The 18,450-nt window shown below is 40.8% G+C and overlaps 1 protein-coding gene across 4 annotated transcripts in view; it reads right to left on the bottom strand.

Moving 5' to 3' along the window:
* The window catches only part of Vcan (versican), an 86,649-nt gene that overhangs the window by 10,947 nt on the left and 57,252 nt on the right, over positions 1 to 18,450 (bottom strand). For all 4 annotated transcript variants that reach the window (XM_038323245.1, XM_038323247.1, XM_038323246.1 and 1 more), the window contains 2 exons: positions 14,259 to 14,417; positions 12,984 to 13,066 (listed from right to left, as the gene is read on the bottom strand). In XM_038323245.1, the coding sequence (XP_038179173.1) occupies positions 12,984 to 13,066; positions 14,259 to 14,417 (242 nt within the window). The remainder of the gene's footprint in view (positions 1 to 12,983; positions 13,067 to 14,258; positions 14,418 to 18,450) is intronic.

Raw genomic sequence — 18,450 nt, 5'->3', positions numbered from 1 at the left:
TGTCAAATGCCTACAGGCGTGTCGCTGCTGCTTCCTGATAACTTAGTGGTGCCATTTATCTTAGCTAAGATGCTTCAGATTTGTTCCTGTTATTGCCAAACTGACTCAGCAAAGGAAGCCCAGATTGGTGCTTCCTCCTTAATTGTTTTATAGGCTTACTTAACTTTTATGGCAAATGAATATAATAAATAAATAAAAATAAATAAATAATAAATAAATAAATGGCTTTAGATTCAAAACAACATTAAATACTAGGAAGAAGTTGCTCCTGAGGAAATCAATCCAATTACAACAATGTAAACTCTTATCTTCACTATCTCTAGCAACAAAATAAGGATTCTTCAAACAAATAAAGAAAAATCCACCCCTTGAAATCCTTTCCTTCACTACAAGTTATGAACAAGCATCTTGGGTGTTGGCGTTTGCTTTTTTTTTTTGGTTTTTGTTTTGTTTTGTTTTTGTTTTCAAGACAGGGTTTCTCTATAGCTTTGAAGCCTGTCCTGTAACTAACTCTTGTAGGCCGGACTGACCTCAAACTCACAGAGTTCCACCTGCCTCTGCCTCCCAAGTGCTGGGATTAAAGGCGTGCACCACCACTGCCCAGTTGTTTTGTTTTTAAATAAGCTTTCTAAGTAGTCCAGACCAGCTTCAAACTTGATTTGTAGTCTTGGATGATCTCTTGTGAACTGACAATTTCATCACTGGGTTGATGAAATTCTCTTCAGAATGTTTGACAAGTATAAGTGCTAGCCCTACGTCTACATAATTATGTCTCTGAGACTTGGGTTTCTCACCACATACCTTGAACTCCCGTTCTCTTGAGAGAGAATGCTAAAATTATTTTGCTCTTTCATTCTTCTCTGATGGCAAGGAAAAACTATGACCTAAAACTCAGAAGACTGAAGGAGAGGAATGCCAACTCAGATGTAAATTTTCTTCTGTTTTATTAAAAGATAATTATTTGAATCACTATGAAATTGCTTAATGCTTTGTATCATAAGACAAAATTACTCTGGGAGTTCCAATTAAAAAGCTAGCTTTCCATACCTGCAAAACAAGTTCTCAAATGACAAGGATTGCAATTAAATTAAGTTCAGTTATTTTTCAGCTACCCCTCCAACTGAATTCAAATATACCACCTGCCAAAATAATAAAATGGCTGAAAAAATCCCTGGATAAACACCAACCGCTAATAAGTATGGAGAACTTGTCTCCATATACAGGAAAGCTGTTTCAAACCAACCCCAATGTTTCTGAGAAAAACTCAGAGCAGACTGAAGTTATTCAGCTAAGGCTACCAAATCATAAACGCTTAACTATTTGCTACAAATAGTCTTTCTTGTCAAAATTATCCTGCAAGTTCTCTGAAGCCCATGTGACCTTTCAGGCTGGCAGCATCTTTCAGATTGCAAATCAACTGAAAGGGATTTCCCTCGAATGGGTGCTGCTACTTTCTCTCACCTGAAGTGGAGTCAGCTTCGGGAAGTTCTCGGTAAAGTACTACAAGGAGAATCTCTGATTATATGGAGCCAAGCAATTCAAAATACCCATTTATACAGAGTAAGTGATGTTTTGTCTTTTAAAAGATGTAACACAGGACTGTGGTCAATGTTACCAAAATCAAGGCCAATAATCCACATCCCAAGGATGAACAAACACACTGATATGATATGTTGTGCCTAATTTATCTTTCCATATTCAGAAATGCATAACTGCCTTTCTACAAAAGGTTATTAAAACTTTTTTTTCTAGCTCTGTGTAAGACTTAGAAATCAAGGTGTTTCCTCCAGTCCTTAAAAGGAGTGGGGGGAATAGGCTTGGGTTCAGCTTTAATGCCGCTTTCACTGGAAAAAAGAAAAGAAGATTTTCAGGCATTAGCTGCTGTTGCGATGATTGACATTTGGATTAGTCTTTAACTGACACAAATAAAGACCAATTAAAATCCGAGGAGGAGTGTGAATGTCCAGGTAGCAAGGACCACAGACAGGTGTAAGAAAATTTCTTAAACATAAACAAATTCACTCTTTTCCCCATGCACCACACCAAAATACTATTTGGGTTTTTCTTTTGCTTTTTTTTTTTTTTTGTCTAGACTAGGATTTTTGAAAGAAATCTTGAGAGAAGAAGTAGGAAAAGGTGGAGGAGGAAGAGGCAGAGGAGAAGGAGTTAGTGTCTGGGAGGAGTTGGAGGGAGAATGGATCTGACCCAAATACTCTACCTCCATGTATCAAATTACCAAAATGATATAATAATACTTTTAAGAAAACTGAGGAGAAGAGTGGGGGTGAATATGATCTAAACACTGTATAAAATTCTCAAAGCATTAATAATGTGGCAATAAGTAGTCTAAAATTCTATCTTAAAAAGATCAAAACCCTTAGGACATAAGGTAAAGGCATTCATAGAATACTAAAATGTCTAGTAAGGAACTAGAGAGAAGACTCAGTGTTTAAGGGTGCTTGTTATAGATGACCCATGTTTGGTTCCCAGCACCCACATGGTAAATTAGGGGATCAAAAGACATCTTTTGTCATTCTCTTCTGAACTCTGCAGGCATCAGGCATGCAGATGGTGCACATACACATACGTAGAAAAAACATTAATACACATAAATAAAATCTGCAAAAAGACTTTTAAAAATACCTCGTTTAAATCTCTTTTATCATCATGTTAAAACTGAGACCTTTTGGGCTGGAGAGATGGGTCAGAGGTTAAGAGCACTGGTTGCTCTTCCAAAGGTCCTGAGTTCAATTGTCAGCAAATACATGGTGGCTCACAACCATCTATAGCTAGTGGGATCTGATGTCCTCTTCTGGAATAAAGGTGTACATACAGATAGAGCATGCATACATAAAATAAATAAACGAAACTTAAAAACAAGCAAACAGACAAAAATCTAAGAACTTTTCAGTAATTTGGGGCCCATTCCAGGAGAGGGAACCCACACTTCACACTGCCTAGAGGGCCAGGAAGCAGAGGCTGGCAGTCCAGAGACCTAACACCTAAAACCAAACACGGCTGGCCAGAAAGAAAGAAAAAAAGGAAGGAAGGAAGGAAGGAAGGAAGGAAGGAAGGAAGGAAGGAAGGAAGGAAAGAAAGAAAGAAAGAAAGAAAGAAAGAAAGAAAGAAAGAAAGAAAGAAATGTCAAGGAAATGATTCCTAAGGATATTTTGCTAAACTCCTCGGATACCTGAGCCTAGCCCTTTTCTTCATCCAGACGCTGATAGAACTCACAGTCAACCATTACACAGAGCTCACAGAGACCAAGACGACAATCAGGCAGCCTGCCTGGGTCTAAGGTAAGTCCTCTGCATGTATGTTATGGTTGTGTAGGTTGGTGTTCTTGTGAGATTCCTAACAGCGTGAGTGGGGGTGACTCTGACTCTCTTGCCTGCTTCTGGGACCCTATTCCTCCTACTGGGTTGCCTTATCCAGCCTTGATGAGGGGATGTGCCTAGTCTTATTGCAACAAGGTACGCCATGTTGGGTGGGTATTCCTGGGAGGCCTGCTCTTTTCTGAAGGGAACTGGAGAAGGAGTGGATCTGTGGGGGAGAGGGACCCAGAGAAGCAGAGGGGGTATCTGCGGTGGGGATGTAATAGATGAGAGAATACATAAAACACTAAAAAAGAAATTGAGCAGTAGCTAGTCCCTTTTCCAATTCTTTTCACTTGACCTTATTTACTTTGGTCAAATAACCACAGAGAAAATCAATGAACAGTGATTTTTCTCAATGAATCTCTCTTTAGAGACTGCGGGAGTCTTTTCTTCTGCTGGTTCCTAGTTAGTACAATGTGAAAAAGAAAAGGAAAGAGTTGTCATAGACACTAAATAATGTATTATTATTATCATTTTATTAAGTTTCATCTGCATGTGAGCCACAGCTTTGAGGTGTACTTTTGTTTCATCCACACACAGAGACACATACTCACACACACACATGTGAACAAGGGTCTACTCATATAACCCTAGTAATAATTATCGGCACCTAGAGGGTGTGTGAAAGAATTCGAGGATGTCCTTATGCATACAGACTTGTGTAGCAGATGAATTCCTGCTGAAATGTACTAGAGAGAAGGCTCAAGATGACCAGCGCAGTAGACAGAAAGATTCCCTGAGAGACGGGAAGTTGGAGCTTTCTATTATGCAGAAAGCGAATGGAACACTTGGTAAATGCTGGCTGCCCATCAGGGCCAGATGAAATCTGTCCTGCGGGGTATCTCAGCTATCACTGGCACTTGAAGCCCTCAATCTGTGACTGCAAGGACCCTACTATATTGCCTCTGCATCCACTCAAATATTTAATTATAAGTCCTCAGCTTACATGCCACTGTATTTTATACTTGAAAATTCACCATCCTTTAGATTTCCTAACATACTTAAAGACTATATTGTAGAACTATTTTCATGGTGCTAAGAACATTTAAATATCATCCACAACCTGTTGGTAGAAGCAAGCTTGACAACTTTCCAGGCATGATTTGGAGGGGGGAAATTTACTAAACTTTGAACTATAATTTGGATTTATTTTCCTTGAAAAATCCATTCATTGCTCTTCGCCTATCCTTTTGCTCCAAACACAAATAAATGAGTTCACAGGGGAGAAGGTTTTATACTAAACTACAGATTTCCTCTCAGGTTACCTCCCAAGAAAAGAAACCAAGGAAGTTATCCTATTGGTTTCTATCTCTGTGTTTGGCGTGAAGGTTCAGGGAAGAGCAGAGCTAATGTTAGCCTTATCTGCCAGGAATTTCTCAAGCATATGAGTACCTGGTATCTTCCTGTTGAACTTGGAAATTATCTCATTTTGCATTTAGCTATAGGCTTACAATACTATTCATGTCAAGGCTATAGAAACCTAACCATTCCTGCTTACCCCAGTGGTGTTCATTTTTAAACACAAAGCACAATGTGACCACTAGGGGGTGACATAGACCGCTCATTGCGGTCACAACTTTATGTCAGCATTTAGAATCACAATTATTAACTCCACATGGAGAAAAAACGTAAGGGTTTACCTGTGGCATGTCCTGCCAATCTTGAGAAAGACTTCAGGAAAAGACAAACCTTGGCTAAACAGTAACTTCTACTCCCATCCTGTTCTGTTATTGACTGCTATATCTGTCATAAGAACTTTCTGCCTAATGCACCTCCAAAAACTTGTTTCTCAACGTTCCTATTAATAGTATCTGATGATTTACTTGATTTACATCCATAGTAAAATTTCATCAGAAGTAAAGTCACGTCTAGTGTATCCACCAAACATCTCTATAAGCAGGACCCATAAATAATTAGCACCAATGCACAACAATGAAACACCTGCTGTGTGAATCTGAAAACTTATGTTCTGAGTATATCACACCTGTAATACAAGCTGAATTCTCTGGGCAAACTCCATTTATCACCAGTATCCATTAAACTACTACTGAACTCCAAGAACTACACACAAAATCCAAACATAGCCCATGCCACCAAGGGCAAGCAGACTGTTGCCAAAGAATACAAACAATTTCTATGTACAAAACACTTTTGTAAGATGGGTACCTACTTATAGCACACACACACACACACACACACATGCACATACTTGCACAATCATGCACACATACTGATAAGTAGTTAGCTTTTCAATAGGTAACCTCTAGAGTCAGCACACGCGCACACACATATACTCATACACAGTCACGCACAGGCACACACAGTGATAAATAGCTTTTCACTAGGTAACCTCTAGAGTCAGCACATGCGCACGTGCGTGCGTGCACACACATACACAGAGTCATGCACTGCTCTGCACATGCACACACACTGATAAGTAGTTAGCTTTTCACTAAGTAACCTCTAGAGTGAGCTTCAGTCTTTCCCAACACAGGGCAAATGGTTATCTGAGCAAAAGGCTCTGGGACCACTTATTACAAAAATCAAAACATTTGGTCCCATTCAAATGCCTTCCCTCCTGGATAGCTGGTACACAATAGGCATTTGTTCGTAGTCTGCAGGGGTCACATTTAACTGTTCTACTTGAAGGAGGCAAATGCCTTTCCTGCAAGGTAGGTATACCCTCTTTTGATCCCTGCAAGCTGGTCTGGGTCATGATTTATTTATGTTTTACGGGAGGTTATGGTTTTTCTGTTATCATTTAGTTGAACCCACAACTGGAAAAGAAAAGAGCAGCTTTGTTTCAGAGGAGAAAGAGGCGTTTGTTTGGGTGTCGCTACGCGCTGGAAGCCTGGAGTTGGATTCTACCAAACTGAACACGCTGAAGGGAAGGAAAATTAACTTGGGGTCTCCAGATAGCTGTTAAAATGGCAATGTGCCCATTATTTTCCTAGCTGGCAAAGTTCTGTGCGGGAGAGACAATCTGGCCACTCTTGAGTACGGCACTAATCTTGGGAAATGTGTGAGCTCATTGCCTGACAAAGCAGTAATTATCAACAGCATTTCCAGAGGGATGTGAGTTCCGCCCACTGTGAGACCACTGTGAGACAGGGGCCCCAGGCAGAGCCCCACAGAGCAACGTTCACTTAATCCATGCAAAGCACGGTGCCAGTAGGCTCCTGCACGAGCTTGTTTGCACAAGTCGTCAGTCATGAGATGCTAAGAAACCAAAGGCTGGAGAAAGTGCCAAACCCATTCAACCTCTTTCCCTTTGCTTTTTCCATGGTTGTGCACTGCCTTAAACTAATTAGCAGCTAAATTTAAACATCTGCATGTGGTTCTAAAGTTTCCTGTGGGGCTGGAAAAGGGACCCCGCATCCATTAAGTTTTCTTCACTTGCTGGACAGACTGGTCAATTACAAGGTGATTTTCCCGTGGTGGCAACCACTGTCTTTGGCGATTTCAACCCATCCTTAGACATCCGAGCAGCAAGAACAAAAGGTATGGGCATGAGTTTTAAGTTTCGGAGCTACAGTATGACTCATAGGATCCTGCATGTAAGTTCAGAAGAAACATCTGTTGATTCAAATCAAATTAAACCACAACAGAAATAAAATTTTTCATTAGCAATGTAGTGGGCTTTGGTAGAAAGAAATCTACAGTCTTCTACTCATGAGTAATATGTTAAAGGCTGAAGAAAGGGCATATGCTTTTCTTGGCTTTGGAGTTAATATAATGAAGCCTGCAAAGTTCAACATAATTAAATTAATACTGACACACAGTGTGACGTGCTCACAAAGATGTGGCATTTGGCTGGGAGCTAAAACCACATCACAGATAAAACATGCACAAATATCTTTTTTAAAAGGCCTTCTAAGACTTCCCAGGTGAAAACGTCAAACTTAAAGATCCTTTGGTGGGAGAACAGAATTTTAAAAATATTTTTATATTTAATTGACACACAGTAATACATGTTTTAGCATGCAGTGTGGTGTTTCAATACACTGAAGCAACATGAAAAAAAATCACATTAGAGTAATTAGAGTAACTGATCATCTCAAATGTTTATCATCTCTTTGTGTGAAAACTCAAAATTCTCTCTACCTATTATTTTCAACAATATTGTTTTAAAATCATATATTTTTTTTAAGTATACACATACATACATACACACATACATGCATACATACACACATACATACATACACACATACATACATACATACCTACACACACACATACATACATACATACATACACACACACACATACATACATACATACATACACACACACACACGGACTTTATTTTCAATCATTTTCTGCCAAATCAGATCCAATCCTTTCTTGTGGGTAGAAATCTATGAACAAGTCCAACAAGGACCTCTGAGTCAGTGAGTGAGTGAGTGAGTGAGTGAGCGAGCGAGCGAGCGAGTGAGTGAGTCTCTCTTGCTGCCCGAGACACGCGGGAGATGTAGCACAGCCTCTGGTGTCTGTAAAAGGGCAGCGGTGACACATTACTGTGGAAAAAAGAGCAAGGGTTTATTGTCTGTGATTCTTACTGCTTTTTTCTGTCCTTTAGAATCTCTCTCTCAGTTATAGTCTGTTTTTGTATTATTTCTTTTCATTTCAAAGCTTTCTTTTCCTTACAATCCACTGTTTGACTATTTTATGAAAAAAAAAAGGGAAAGGATCTCTGGATGTAAGGGCAAACCCACACGAATGCGGCTTTTTCTGTGTCACAATTCTAATAGTAGGCTGGAGAAGAAGGGATTCTGAACTCCTGGGTGTGCTAGCTTGACAATGCTAAGTCACAATTACTAAAATGGGGAGGGGGATTCAGGGATCACTCAGAAATACTTTAAGAGGATTTTTCAAAAACACGGCAACTAAAATTAATTATACAGTTAATTAACCTATTTTAGTCTACAACACAGCTATCAAATGCAAGCTGAGATGGTTAGGATCAGAAATATGACATTTCTAGCTCTATGATTCAATAAACTTTTATTCTAGTACTTACTGGATAGACTAAGAAACATAGCAACAGCCCTAAACAGAGAAACTCCATCAAATCACTCTACTCAGGGTCCAGTGCACTCCACTGAAGAGATGGAAAGGGTATAGAGGTCAGAAGGGATGGAGAACCCCCAAAAATCAAAACTTTCTAAATAAACATGATCAGGACACATGAACTCGGAGGCTGTGCACTGTGCGCTCAGGACACATGAACTCGGAGACTGTGCACTGTGCGCTCAGGACACATGAACTAGGAGACTGTGCGCTGTGCGCTCAGGAACCACAATGGTTCTTCACCAGATGGGGACCGAGAAGTAAAAAGAGAAGTGGACACATGCCTGCATCCCTAACCTCGAAGCATCTGCAACGGAAAACTACTTGCAAGAAACAACATGAAAGCTGAAACGTGTTAAGAAAAATAATAATGAAAGCATAGATCACAAAAGAAGGCTGGATACTATTGTATTCAGAACAATACTTTGTGAAAGGTATTGGGCAGATGCCTCCCCCCCCCCCAAATAACGAAAAGATTCTTCAACTATAACATAGACAAGAATTTGGCTTTTTATCACTACTATCAACATTTTATTATAGAGGCCAATAAAATGTAGAGATTAATCAAAATCTGAGGAATACAGGCGATTCTGATGACTCAGCCAAACAGAACCACTACCTTAGCACAAGCATATGAAATGAATTAGCCTAGCTATAAAGAACACTCCTGTTAAATATGATATGATTATATTGCCAGCTTCTTGGAAACCAACTTTAATTATTTAAATAAAGCAAATCACTGACACTGAGATCTAACTAAAACTCCCCTGCGCCCCCCCAGGTTATATTGATTATTCCTGGATACCAAATATAGCATGAAAAGCAAAAGACAGTATCAGGTAAATAGCAAATATTTTTTTGATTTTTTTTGATACCGCTCTCCCTCCCAAGTTGAATAACTCTAATAACTGTCAAACAAAATATGTGAGATGACAGAAGAGGAGAGAAAGTAGTCTACTACAGAAGCGAGGTCTTTGAAATTACACGTGGCCAATTCACTTTCCCCAAGTGTAATCAGGTACCATTCTTCCAGAGGAAGACATGGCCACTGTAAGGACATGTTAAAGTGGAAAACTTTGGACTACACAGAGAAACAAAGGAAAGCTACTCTAGCCAGTTCCTGCACACATATGGAACCTGTTAAGGAGAAGAGGACTGCACAAAGATCTAGGGGGCAGTTCAGGAGACACCTAGGCTGTCTCCAAATGAAGGAGGATAGAGGAAAGGGTGGATCCAAAGGAAGAAAACTGGGCCAGAGATCAGTCAAATGTAGGCAGGCTGCTGGACAGCTGTGCACTTCTGGTCCCAAACGTTTAAAGTTAGGGAACACTCCTAAACAGGTTTTTATTTCTCTAACACAAAGACTGGATTAAGAAGAAATCAAGGGTGTATCAGTTTGTTCTGGATGTACTTTTGTTGTTTCTTTGATTAACCTCGCTTGTTTATAGGATTTATTTTAGTAAAGGCTTGGTCCTCAGACTTTAATGATATGTGGGACTTCCTAAGACTAAGTAAGCCTCCAGCTAACGTTCTGTGGTTATCATGTTACGTTCTTCTGTCTTCCCTTAACAACATCCCAGCAGATATTTCTCTCTTGACAAAGTGCAATGCTCACTGTCTTACTGAATTTAGAGTCAATCTTGAGTGTAGAAATCATAATTAGATTAACTTTATAAGATTTTATGCCTACGTGAAAAAATTTATGGGCACAGATGGGGCAGAAAGATAACGAGAGAATTTAAGAAAACAGTCATAGGCTATTATCTTCTGAGCATAGCACAGCCATTGCAAATGTGATCTCAAGGCAGCCATGGTTACCTACACTGGCCCTTCACAAAAGTGGGCCTGTCAACAGTCATGCGTACATCCAGGAGGGACTCCAGGCTCTTGGCCTCCCTGATGAACAGCTGGATACAGCTGGCTTCAGGGGAAGAGACAGTCATTGTCTTCAGCTGTGTACCCAATGGTGAGCACATCAGGTTCCAATGCATAGTCCTAAACCCAAGGTCACACAGGCCACACTAGTTAAACTCAGTGCGTCACAGAATCAGACAAAAAGATGTGGATGTGGCAAAGGGGTTAGAGAGGAGGAGGGAAGATGGCAGGAGAGAGGGGGAGAAAAGAAAGGGTGAGAGTAAGATTGATAAGAACTCACCGTGGCTTTAGATACATAGAAGAGATTGTCAAAGAACACGGAATAAATAAATGCAAAAGCAACAAACACAAACAAAAGTGAGATAGTTTGCTTTCATGTGGAACAGGAGAATAATGATATCAAAAGCTCACCTGTGTACATGTGTCAGACAAGGTACATTCCCTAAGGTGTATGTATGTGGCAGAGAAGGTACACTCCCTAAGATGTTTTTCATACTCCATATAGTTGCCAGAAAGAGGTCAGTCTGGTCTTATGGAGCTAGCTTACAGGGCTCAGTAATATAGGCTTTTTTCTAGACATGACAGGAAATCAAAACCAAGTGGTGGGGGTAGTGGCCCAGATCTAAAGGACACATATATTGCCAAGTAAACTTGACCAACTGAGTCTTGAGCATTCCAGTTTCTGTTTGAAAAAGAGCAGCTCACAGGGAACGGCATGTCTCTCTGAGGTGTGAGAAGGAAAGCTTTGCAGTAGTTAGACTTGGGCAGGTACTACTGCAGCAGAATTCAGTCAGGGAAAGCGCTAAAACCGGATGCCTGCTCCAATTCATTTTGTTCTGGTTTGGTTCTAAAATGTCCCCCACCAACCCATCGTTTGACTACTTGTTTGTCAGCAGTGCTATTTTCTGGGTGGAGCTCGAGAGCCTTGCAAGTGGAACCTACCTAGCAGAGTGGGTGTTCACAGGTGGGACTTGGAAGGCTATTTATTGCCTGGTCCCTACATTCAGTCACCTGCTTCCAGGGCCACCACTGGTATAAGGACCCATCAATACCCTTCCATTATCAACTATTCTGAGCTTCACTGCATTTGCACAATGGCTAAAACTTCTGAAACCAAGAAGCAAAAAAAAAAAAAAAAATCTTCCCTCCCCAAAGTTTTTCCTGTAATATATTTCTGTCGCAAGGAAACATTTTTTTTTTTTTTTTTTTGCTAAAAGCCTCCTTATGATCTTGAATGCTAATTTCCCAGCATGGTGCTGACAGGGAGAGAGCCAGCTGAGCTTTATGTGGAGTTACTCAAATAAAAATCATAGTAAATTATGTTATTTGTCCACAGAAAAGGGGGATGAGCCAGAAGAAAGATTGACTCTGGACATAGTACTGAACTCAGGTACAGGCCCCATAACTGCAGTTTGGGGATGCTGGACAGAGAACTCAACTAACAGGTGAACTCTATGGGTATCCAGACCCTACCCAGATGTGTGAACTCTCTCAGTGGATATCTAGACTCAAATGTGTGAACTTAGTGGCAATCCAGGCCCAGATGTGTGAACTCAGTGGATATCTAGAGCCAGATGTGTAGTGAGCCCTAATAGTGCAGACAGGAATCATTGGACAGCGCAGAGATTCCAGAAATAGATGGGAGTTCCGCACTGATTCCAGAATGACCCTCAGCTTTGCCAAATACAAATCCAGATGATTGGCAGGTAGTAAGTAAAATTTAATCACTTAAGTAATTCATATAGAAAACTTAAACCTAAAACTTAAAAATCATTTACAAATATTTTCCTGTTATCGAATTTAGAACTTACTTACACTTAGTCTCCAGCTGAGTGTATCTCCATGCTGATGGAATTTCAGAAACACCCAGGACTGCCCGAGAACTACAGCTGCTAGGGACTTTGCTAGAACACATCTGCCCTGAGGGCTGGGAGAAGGTGTTTAATTATTCTCAAGCAGCCGTTATGCACAGTGGCACCGACCGAGCACGTCCAGTGTGGCCAATCACAGCTGCGCTAGTCCTAAAACACTAGATTCTCTTGTCCATTCAGATTTAAGAACTTATTGTACTACATACTGAGCAGCAGGCCAGTCTGGATAACATGGTGAGCCCCTTCCTAAAAACCAAAGCAAACGAAACAAACAAAAACTAGTGCAGTCTAAGTAGAGTTATAGCCAGAATTGCCAAGTTGTATTTCTTATGGGAAGAAACAAATAAGTAATAAAAAATACTATTCAGCAATGAGGAAACGGGATGAGATTTACAACATTGTAAATTCCCTTATATTAAAAAATGAACCCTTTTCCTACATAAAAATGAGCCATGCTTTATAGTGGAATTTCATTGCAATTGCGTAAGAAGAAAAAGGTACTTGTCAAAGACTCTCTTGTCTCTCTTACATTGATTCTTCTCCTTTGATAACCACCTGAAAGCATGGCCCAGCACAATTTTTATGGTCTAGCTGTCCCTTTCAACAGAGTTTGCTCTACTCTTCTTCAAGGGTGCCACTACTCTGGGAGAGGGACAAGAAGGCTAGAGGAGCTAGCTGAGAACACTTAGTCATTGTTTCAAAGAGGGATGATACCCAGCGCATTGCTCACTGTATAACCCAAACCAGCGCATGGTACCCTGAAGCTCCATCTCCATCAGCATCTTACCAGTGCGCTGCCATCAGTCCAACGGAAGTCGTGCTCAAACATCTTGTCATTGAGGCCTATCCACTGGTAATCATGACCCACACCTACGTGACAGAAGACAGATGTTTTACCTCTCTTCCAAAGCATTATTTCAAAGAAAATTATTTTCAGAGTGAGTTATGCATCCTCTTCTCTGTTTTTTTTTTTTACTCAGCTGTTCATAAATCTTACTTCATTCTTCTTCCACCCAATGAGCATTCCATTAACAAACACATTTTCAAGCACTATGGAAAATTAATATAGAAGAGGCAATCATTTCCCTAGTAATCAACCATAATTAAATAATGTTCTATCTTCACTCATAATAGAAAGCATCTTCTTACTTTTCTTGCTAATCTATGCCATTGGCAAAGATTTAGTGGCCCACTGAAATACACCAGATTTTGCAGTCTATTCTCACTTGGAAAAAAATCTCTTTTCTCCAAATAATAAACACGAAGGCCAAATAGTCCTGAAAAATTACTTTCAAAGACATTTACCATAACATGAGTTACTAGCTAAAATATCAGGCAGTAGAGTTCAATAAACTCTACCCAGATTACAAATTAACAAAACTATTCCAAAAGGATAGAAGGTGTCGTGAGGATACAACCAATTGAGCATTAAACTATGCTTCCTGAGCAAAGTAGTTGACCCTGTGTGCTAGATACACACTTGCTTCCCCCTCTTTGCTATGAGTTAAGATTAACATTAGGAAACAGCCCCATACTAGATTTTATCAGCTTTCAATCTTCACCTCTCTATGATCTTGATGGACAGCTCACTTTCTAACATTAGGAGACCGCTGCAGGAGAATCGGGATGCACAGTTACAATTAAGGTGCTGGTCACAGCTCTAATTTGCAGGATAACCCTCAAGGCAACTTTATGCTTAACTTTGATAGCACATGAAAATATTCAAAACAGAATGATAGTGATAACTAAATGTGACAAGAACTATATTGAGCCAGAAGAAATAACCCCTTGTGTGAGGGCAAATAAAGATCAAATATCAACTGCTTATGAGCCAATCTATAGTTACACTGGTCACTGCTGCTGCACTAAGTAATGGCTACTTCTGCCCTACCAAAAGGTATTCTAAAGTGGAGACGGTAACAGAGGTCATCTTACATAGCTCACAGGTGAGAGACTTCACACACTGAACGAAGGCCTAGAGAACTATTTTAAACTGGGATCCAAAGAAAGCTAAGACCAGAGGAATGAGTGAGGCTCCAAACAACTGATGTCCGGTACATACGATTCACAAACATTTGTTCTTCGTGAGACAGGATGCTTGTGAGGTGAGCACCCTGCAGGCGACACTCCCTCTCAGCAGCATCCCACGTGCGGCGGTGAGCGAAGTACTTGTAGCACTGCCCCTGGAACTTGTGCCAGCCGTAGTCACAGGTCTCCGTGTCTGGGAAAAAACAAGGCCAACGTTTAGCAAGCTTATCGACGTCGTACTAACGTGGCTCCTTAGTCCCTAGGACCACCAAACCAATATCTACGCAATGTTCCTGAGGAAAATGATTCGAAAGTTTCGGTCACAGTGATAACGACGTCATTGTCAGGTAACTGCAACTGATCCCCATGAAGTGAATGGCTGTGCACATCTTTGGACTGAAACGGCACTATCTAATTGAAGTTTCCTTAATTAAAGATAGTTTTCAATCGGGAGGCAGAGGCAGGCGGATCTCAGAGTTCGAGGCCAGCCTGGTCTACAAGAGCTAGTTCCAGGACAGGCTCTAGAAACTACAGGGAAACCCTGTCTCAAAAAAAAAAAAAAAAAGATAGTTTTCAAAAGAGAAAAAGCAGCAGAGCAATAGGCCTAAAACCTCTGAGGCTGCAGAGAACTGACTTACTTGTGGCATAGTTGCCACTAATTTCTTTCCAACACACATTTTCAAAGCAGATCGTTCACTAGAGATGGGATGAAGGTTCCCGCTAACAGGGTTATGAACACTGTATCTGTGCAGTGACTTCACACATTCTGGAAGAGTTCGCTCCCCAGAGAGCTCTCTGGGAGGCCACGGGCTCTTGTCATGTAAGATTTATGAAAAGAAGAAACACCCTGTGCAGATGACTTTGGGAACACAGTTTGGAATGTGTACTTCCTTCCTCCAAAGAGGAACAACTGGGAAATTCTGACGCAAATGCACCAAGCGTTTGAGTTAATTAAAAGTAAAACAACCAAGCCCTTTTATGACCTATACCGAAATAATTTCAATCTTTGTAAAATGTATCTCACAAATACATTGAAATAGTTCCATGTAAAAAAAAACTAAAAAGCTGCAGCATTAACAGAATTTTAGACACAAAGGAGAACCTTCCTGATCTCCAAAGAAAATTGACTTTCCCATCATTTTACCAATTCATAGATTAAAAAATTCCACCTTCCAATGCTTGCTTTACATGCTGCCAGTGGTAGCCCCACTGGAACGCACCCCCCCCCCCGACTCTGGTCTAATTGATTCCTCTTTGTGCGGTTTTGAGATTTTTCCCTCAAAACTTCCTCCCCTGACTTCAGTATCTCCAGTCACAGTTTGCAAGGGATATGGTTCGTCTCTGCAAACAGTCACAAGTCCGATTTAGTCCCTTAGGTCTGTTGCAGGCATCGGCCGACTTACTGTTCTGGATAATGTGCGCTGGAAGGTTGCCTTGTGATACTGTTTGGACCTCCTAATTCTCATAGGGAGGATGCGTAACACAGCCATGTGCTTCAGATAAAGTGGCTGGCAGAACCCCCAAAGGAAGCCAATTTTGTTCGGTTAGATATTAGTTTGCCTTTTGGGGAAAAATTCACTTGAAAGAGTTCAGCAATGGGGGGGAAGTCAGGGGAAAAATCAATTTCCATGAATGAGGTTCCCTTTGCAGGAAGAGTTGCAAACCACTTAGAACACTTTTCCTGCCAAAATCTGTACTGCAAGATTGTAACTGCGCAGCTTGCCTTAACCTTGCAATTTACCATTTATACTAAGATAAGGCACACAGCGTTAGGATCCAAATTTCTGATTAATGCACTGGGAAATTAATCTGGGCAGACTTTCTTATCTTCCATAAGCTGAGTGATGTCAGTTTTACTTTCTTTTTCTGTCTTTTGTCATTAAAATGGACTGTCAATAACTATGTTTTTCTTTTCCACAAAAACCAAAGCCAAAAAATTCAAGTACTTGACCATGCCAGCCATTCACAGTTTGGTTGTGGCTAACCCTCCAGAGGTCCACGTGCTGGAGACCAGGCCCTGATATCGGGCTATGAATAGGTGCTAGGACAGAGATGAACCTGAATGGAAGAGAAGTAGGCGAAGGGGCCCTACGTGGTGACGCTGATGCTTTTGGGGTCTTAAGGTAGGATGCTATAAAAAGAGCAAGTCTGCCCCTCTTAGGTCTCTAGCTTGTTTCTCTTTTAATCTCTACCCCCTGCATGAAATTAGTTTGGAGACATCGTGTCATGGTGTGGCATGTAGGCCCCATCAGAGACCAGATAGATGGAGCTACCGTTTTGAATTTTTACCCTCCATGATTGGAAATTAAATTAATCCCTTTCTTTTTATATTATTATTATTGTTGTTGTTGTTGTTACCATAGCAGTTGGCTTCAGGAAGTCTATTACAGCACAACAAAATAGACAAAAGCCTTCCTTAGATAATAGTTCATGGAGTCTTATAAGAAGATGGGCCCAAATATTAAGGAGCCAAGTTTTTATTAATACCAAGGTAGGAGAATTTACCACCTGCACTATCTAAGTAAAACATAGCCCTTTTTAAAAATCATAGATAGAACTAGGAATTGAGCCTAGGGTCATAGCATACTAGGCAAGTGCTCTACCATTGAGCTATAACCTTAGTCCTTCCTTTATGCTTTTATTAAACTCAAATAGCATCTCATTAAATTGGCCAAACAGCCCTTGAACTTGCAATACTCCTACTCAACCTCACAAGTAAGTGTAGTTATAAATAAGTCCCACAAATACTTGCTAAACCACAGTTGTCTGAGAGCTGTATATATACCTAGATGAAGACCATATAGTAGAATTAAGGCACTTCTGTTTCTGTCAAGTCAAAATCCATTTTTATCTCTTTAATTTCTAGTATTCATGAATTCAACAGTTATGTGATGGAGGAGTTACAAAATTAAGGAGCACCTCCCAGCATATATTTCCATGGGACATTTAAGAATCATTCTTGGGCACAGCAGTGTGAAGCAGAGGCAGGCCAATCTCTGTGCGTTCGAGGGCAGCCTGCTCTACAAAGAGACTTCCAGGACAGTCAGGGTTGTTATACAGAAAAAAACCTATCAAAAAAAAAAATACACACACACACACACAAAAAGATTCTCTTGGTGCTTTTCCCACTTTACCTAAAAATAATGTGAATCTTGGTATTTTGTTACTGTTGTTTTTCTGCTTTTTTATTTGATTTTGTTTGTTTTTTGATTTTCGAGACCGGGTTTCTCTGTGTTGTTTTGGAGCCTGTCCTGTAACAAGCTCTTGTAGACCAGGCTGGCCTTGAACTCACAGAGAGCCACCTGCCTCTACCTCCCAAGTGATGGGATTAAAGGCGTGTACCACTACCACCTAGCTTCTGTTTTATTTTTTAAAGGCAACACTTTGAAGTATTTTTAGTCCTCCCCCAGCCCCTTTCAATATTTGGCATCAAACCCAGAGCTTTGCACATGCTGGGCAACCATTCTACCTCTGAGATCTGGCAGAGGTCCCCACATTAGTGGCTCTCTTAAAAATCCATCACCCATCATGATAGATGGGCATCGTCTGCCTCACGGTCCTTACAGCACAAAAGTTACAACACGAAGACCTGGCAACTCCTGCTCATAAAGACAGGGGCTGAATAGTCACTCTTAAAACTACTCCATAAACATCTGTCCCATAGGCTAACTTTTAAAGCCACTGTCTACACCTCGACCCCTTGCCTCAGCAAGCTGTGTTGCTGAGTCCAGAGCAAGCTCTCTGTGCCTGTTTCTCGACTATTCCAGAAGCCCTTCCTAGAGTCTGTGATCATCCATCAAAATATGTCCCCCTGCCCAAAGTTCCTGAGACTTAAGCAGTTACTCATGCAGGGCAAAGGCCAGCTGAGGAAACAATGACCCAGTCTCAGGCCCTTTGGACAGAAAGCCATTTGACAACAACGCTGCTGTTAATGAAGAAAACATTTGTTTTTAGGCAACCTGAAAAGAAGAGAGGAAAATGTTCCTGTGCCCGGGCGGTGAATGGGAGGCTTACAGCTGTGCTGGTTAAACAGCTGGGTAGACAGTCAGAAGCAAATAAAGGCATAAAAGTTAGGCTTGCTGTAGAGGAAACAGAGGCTCCTGAATGTCGGGTGGCCCCATTAATGAAGAAGCAATCGGTCTCGTTTCAAAGCAAAGGGGAGAGTAAAGAGGCCCAAAGTCCCTTCGTGGAATCTGTTCCCACTTAACCTATTAGACACTCATCAA

This window comes from Arvicola amphibius, chromosome 3 (assembly GCF_903992535.2).
Source record: "Arvicola amphibius chromosome 3, mArvAmp1.2, whole genome shotgun sequence".
NCBI lineage: Eukaryota > Metazoa > Chordata > Mammalia > Rodentia > Cricetidae > Arvicola > Arvicola amphibius.
This window is presented reverse-complemented; position numbering and strand designations above follow the sequence as displayed.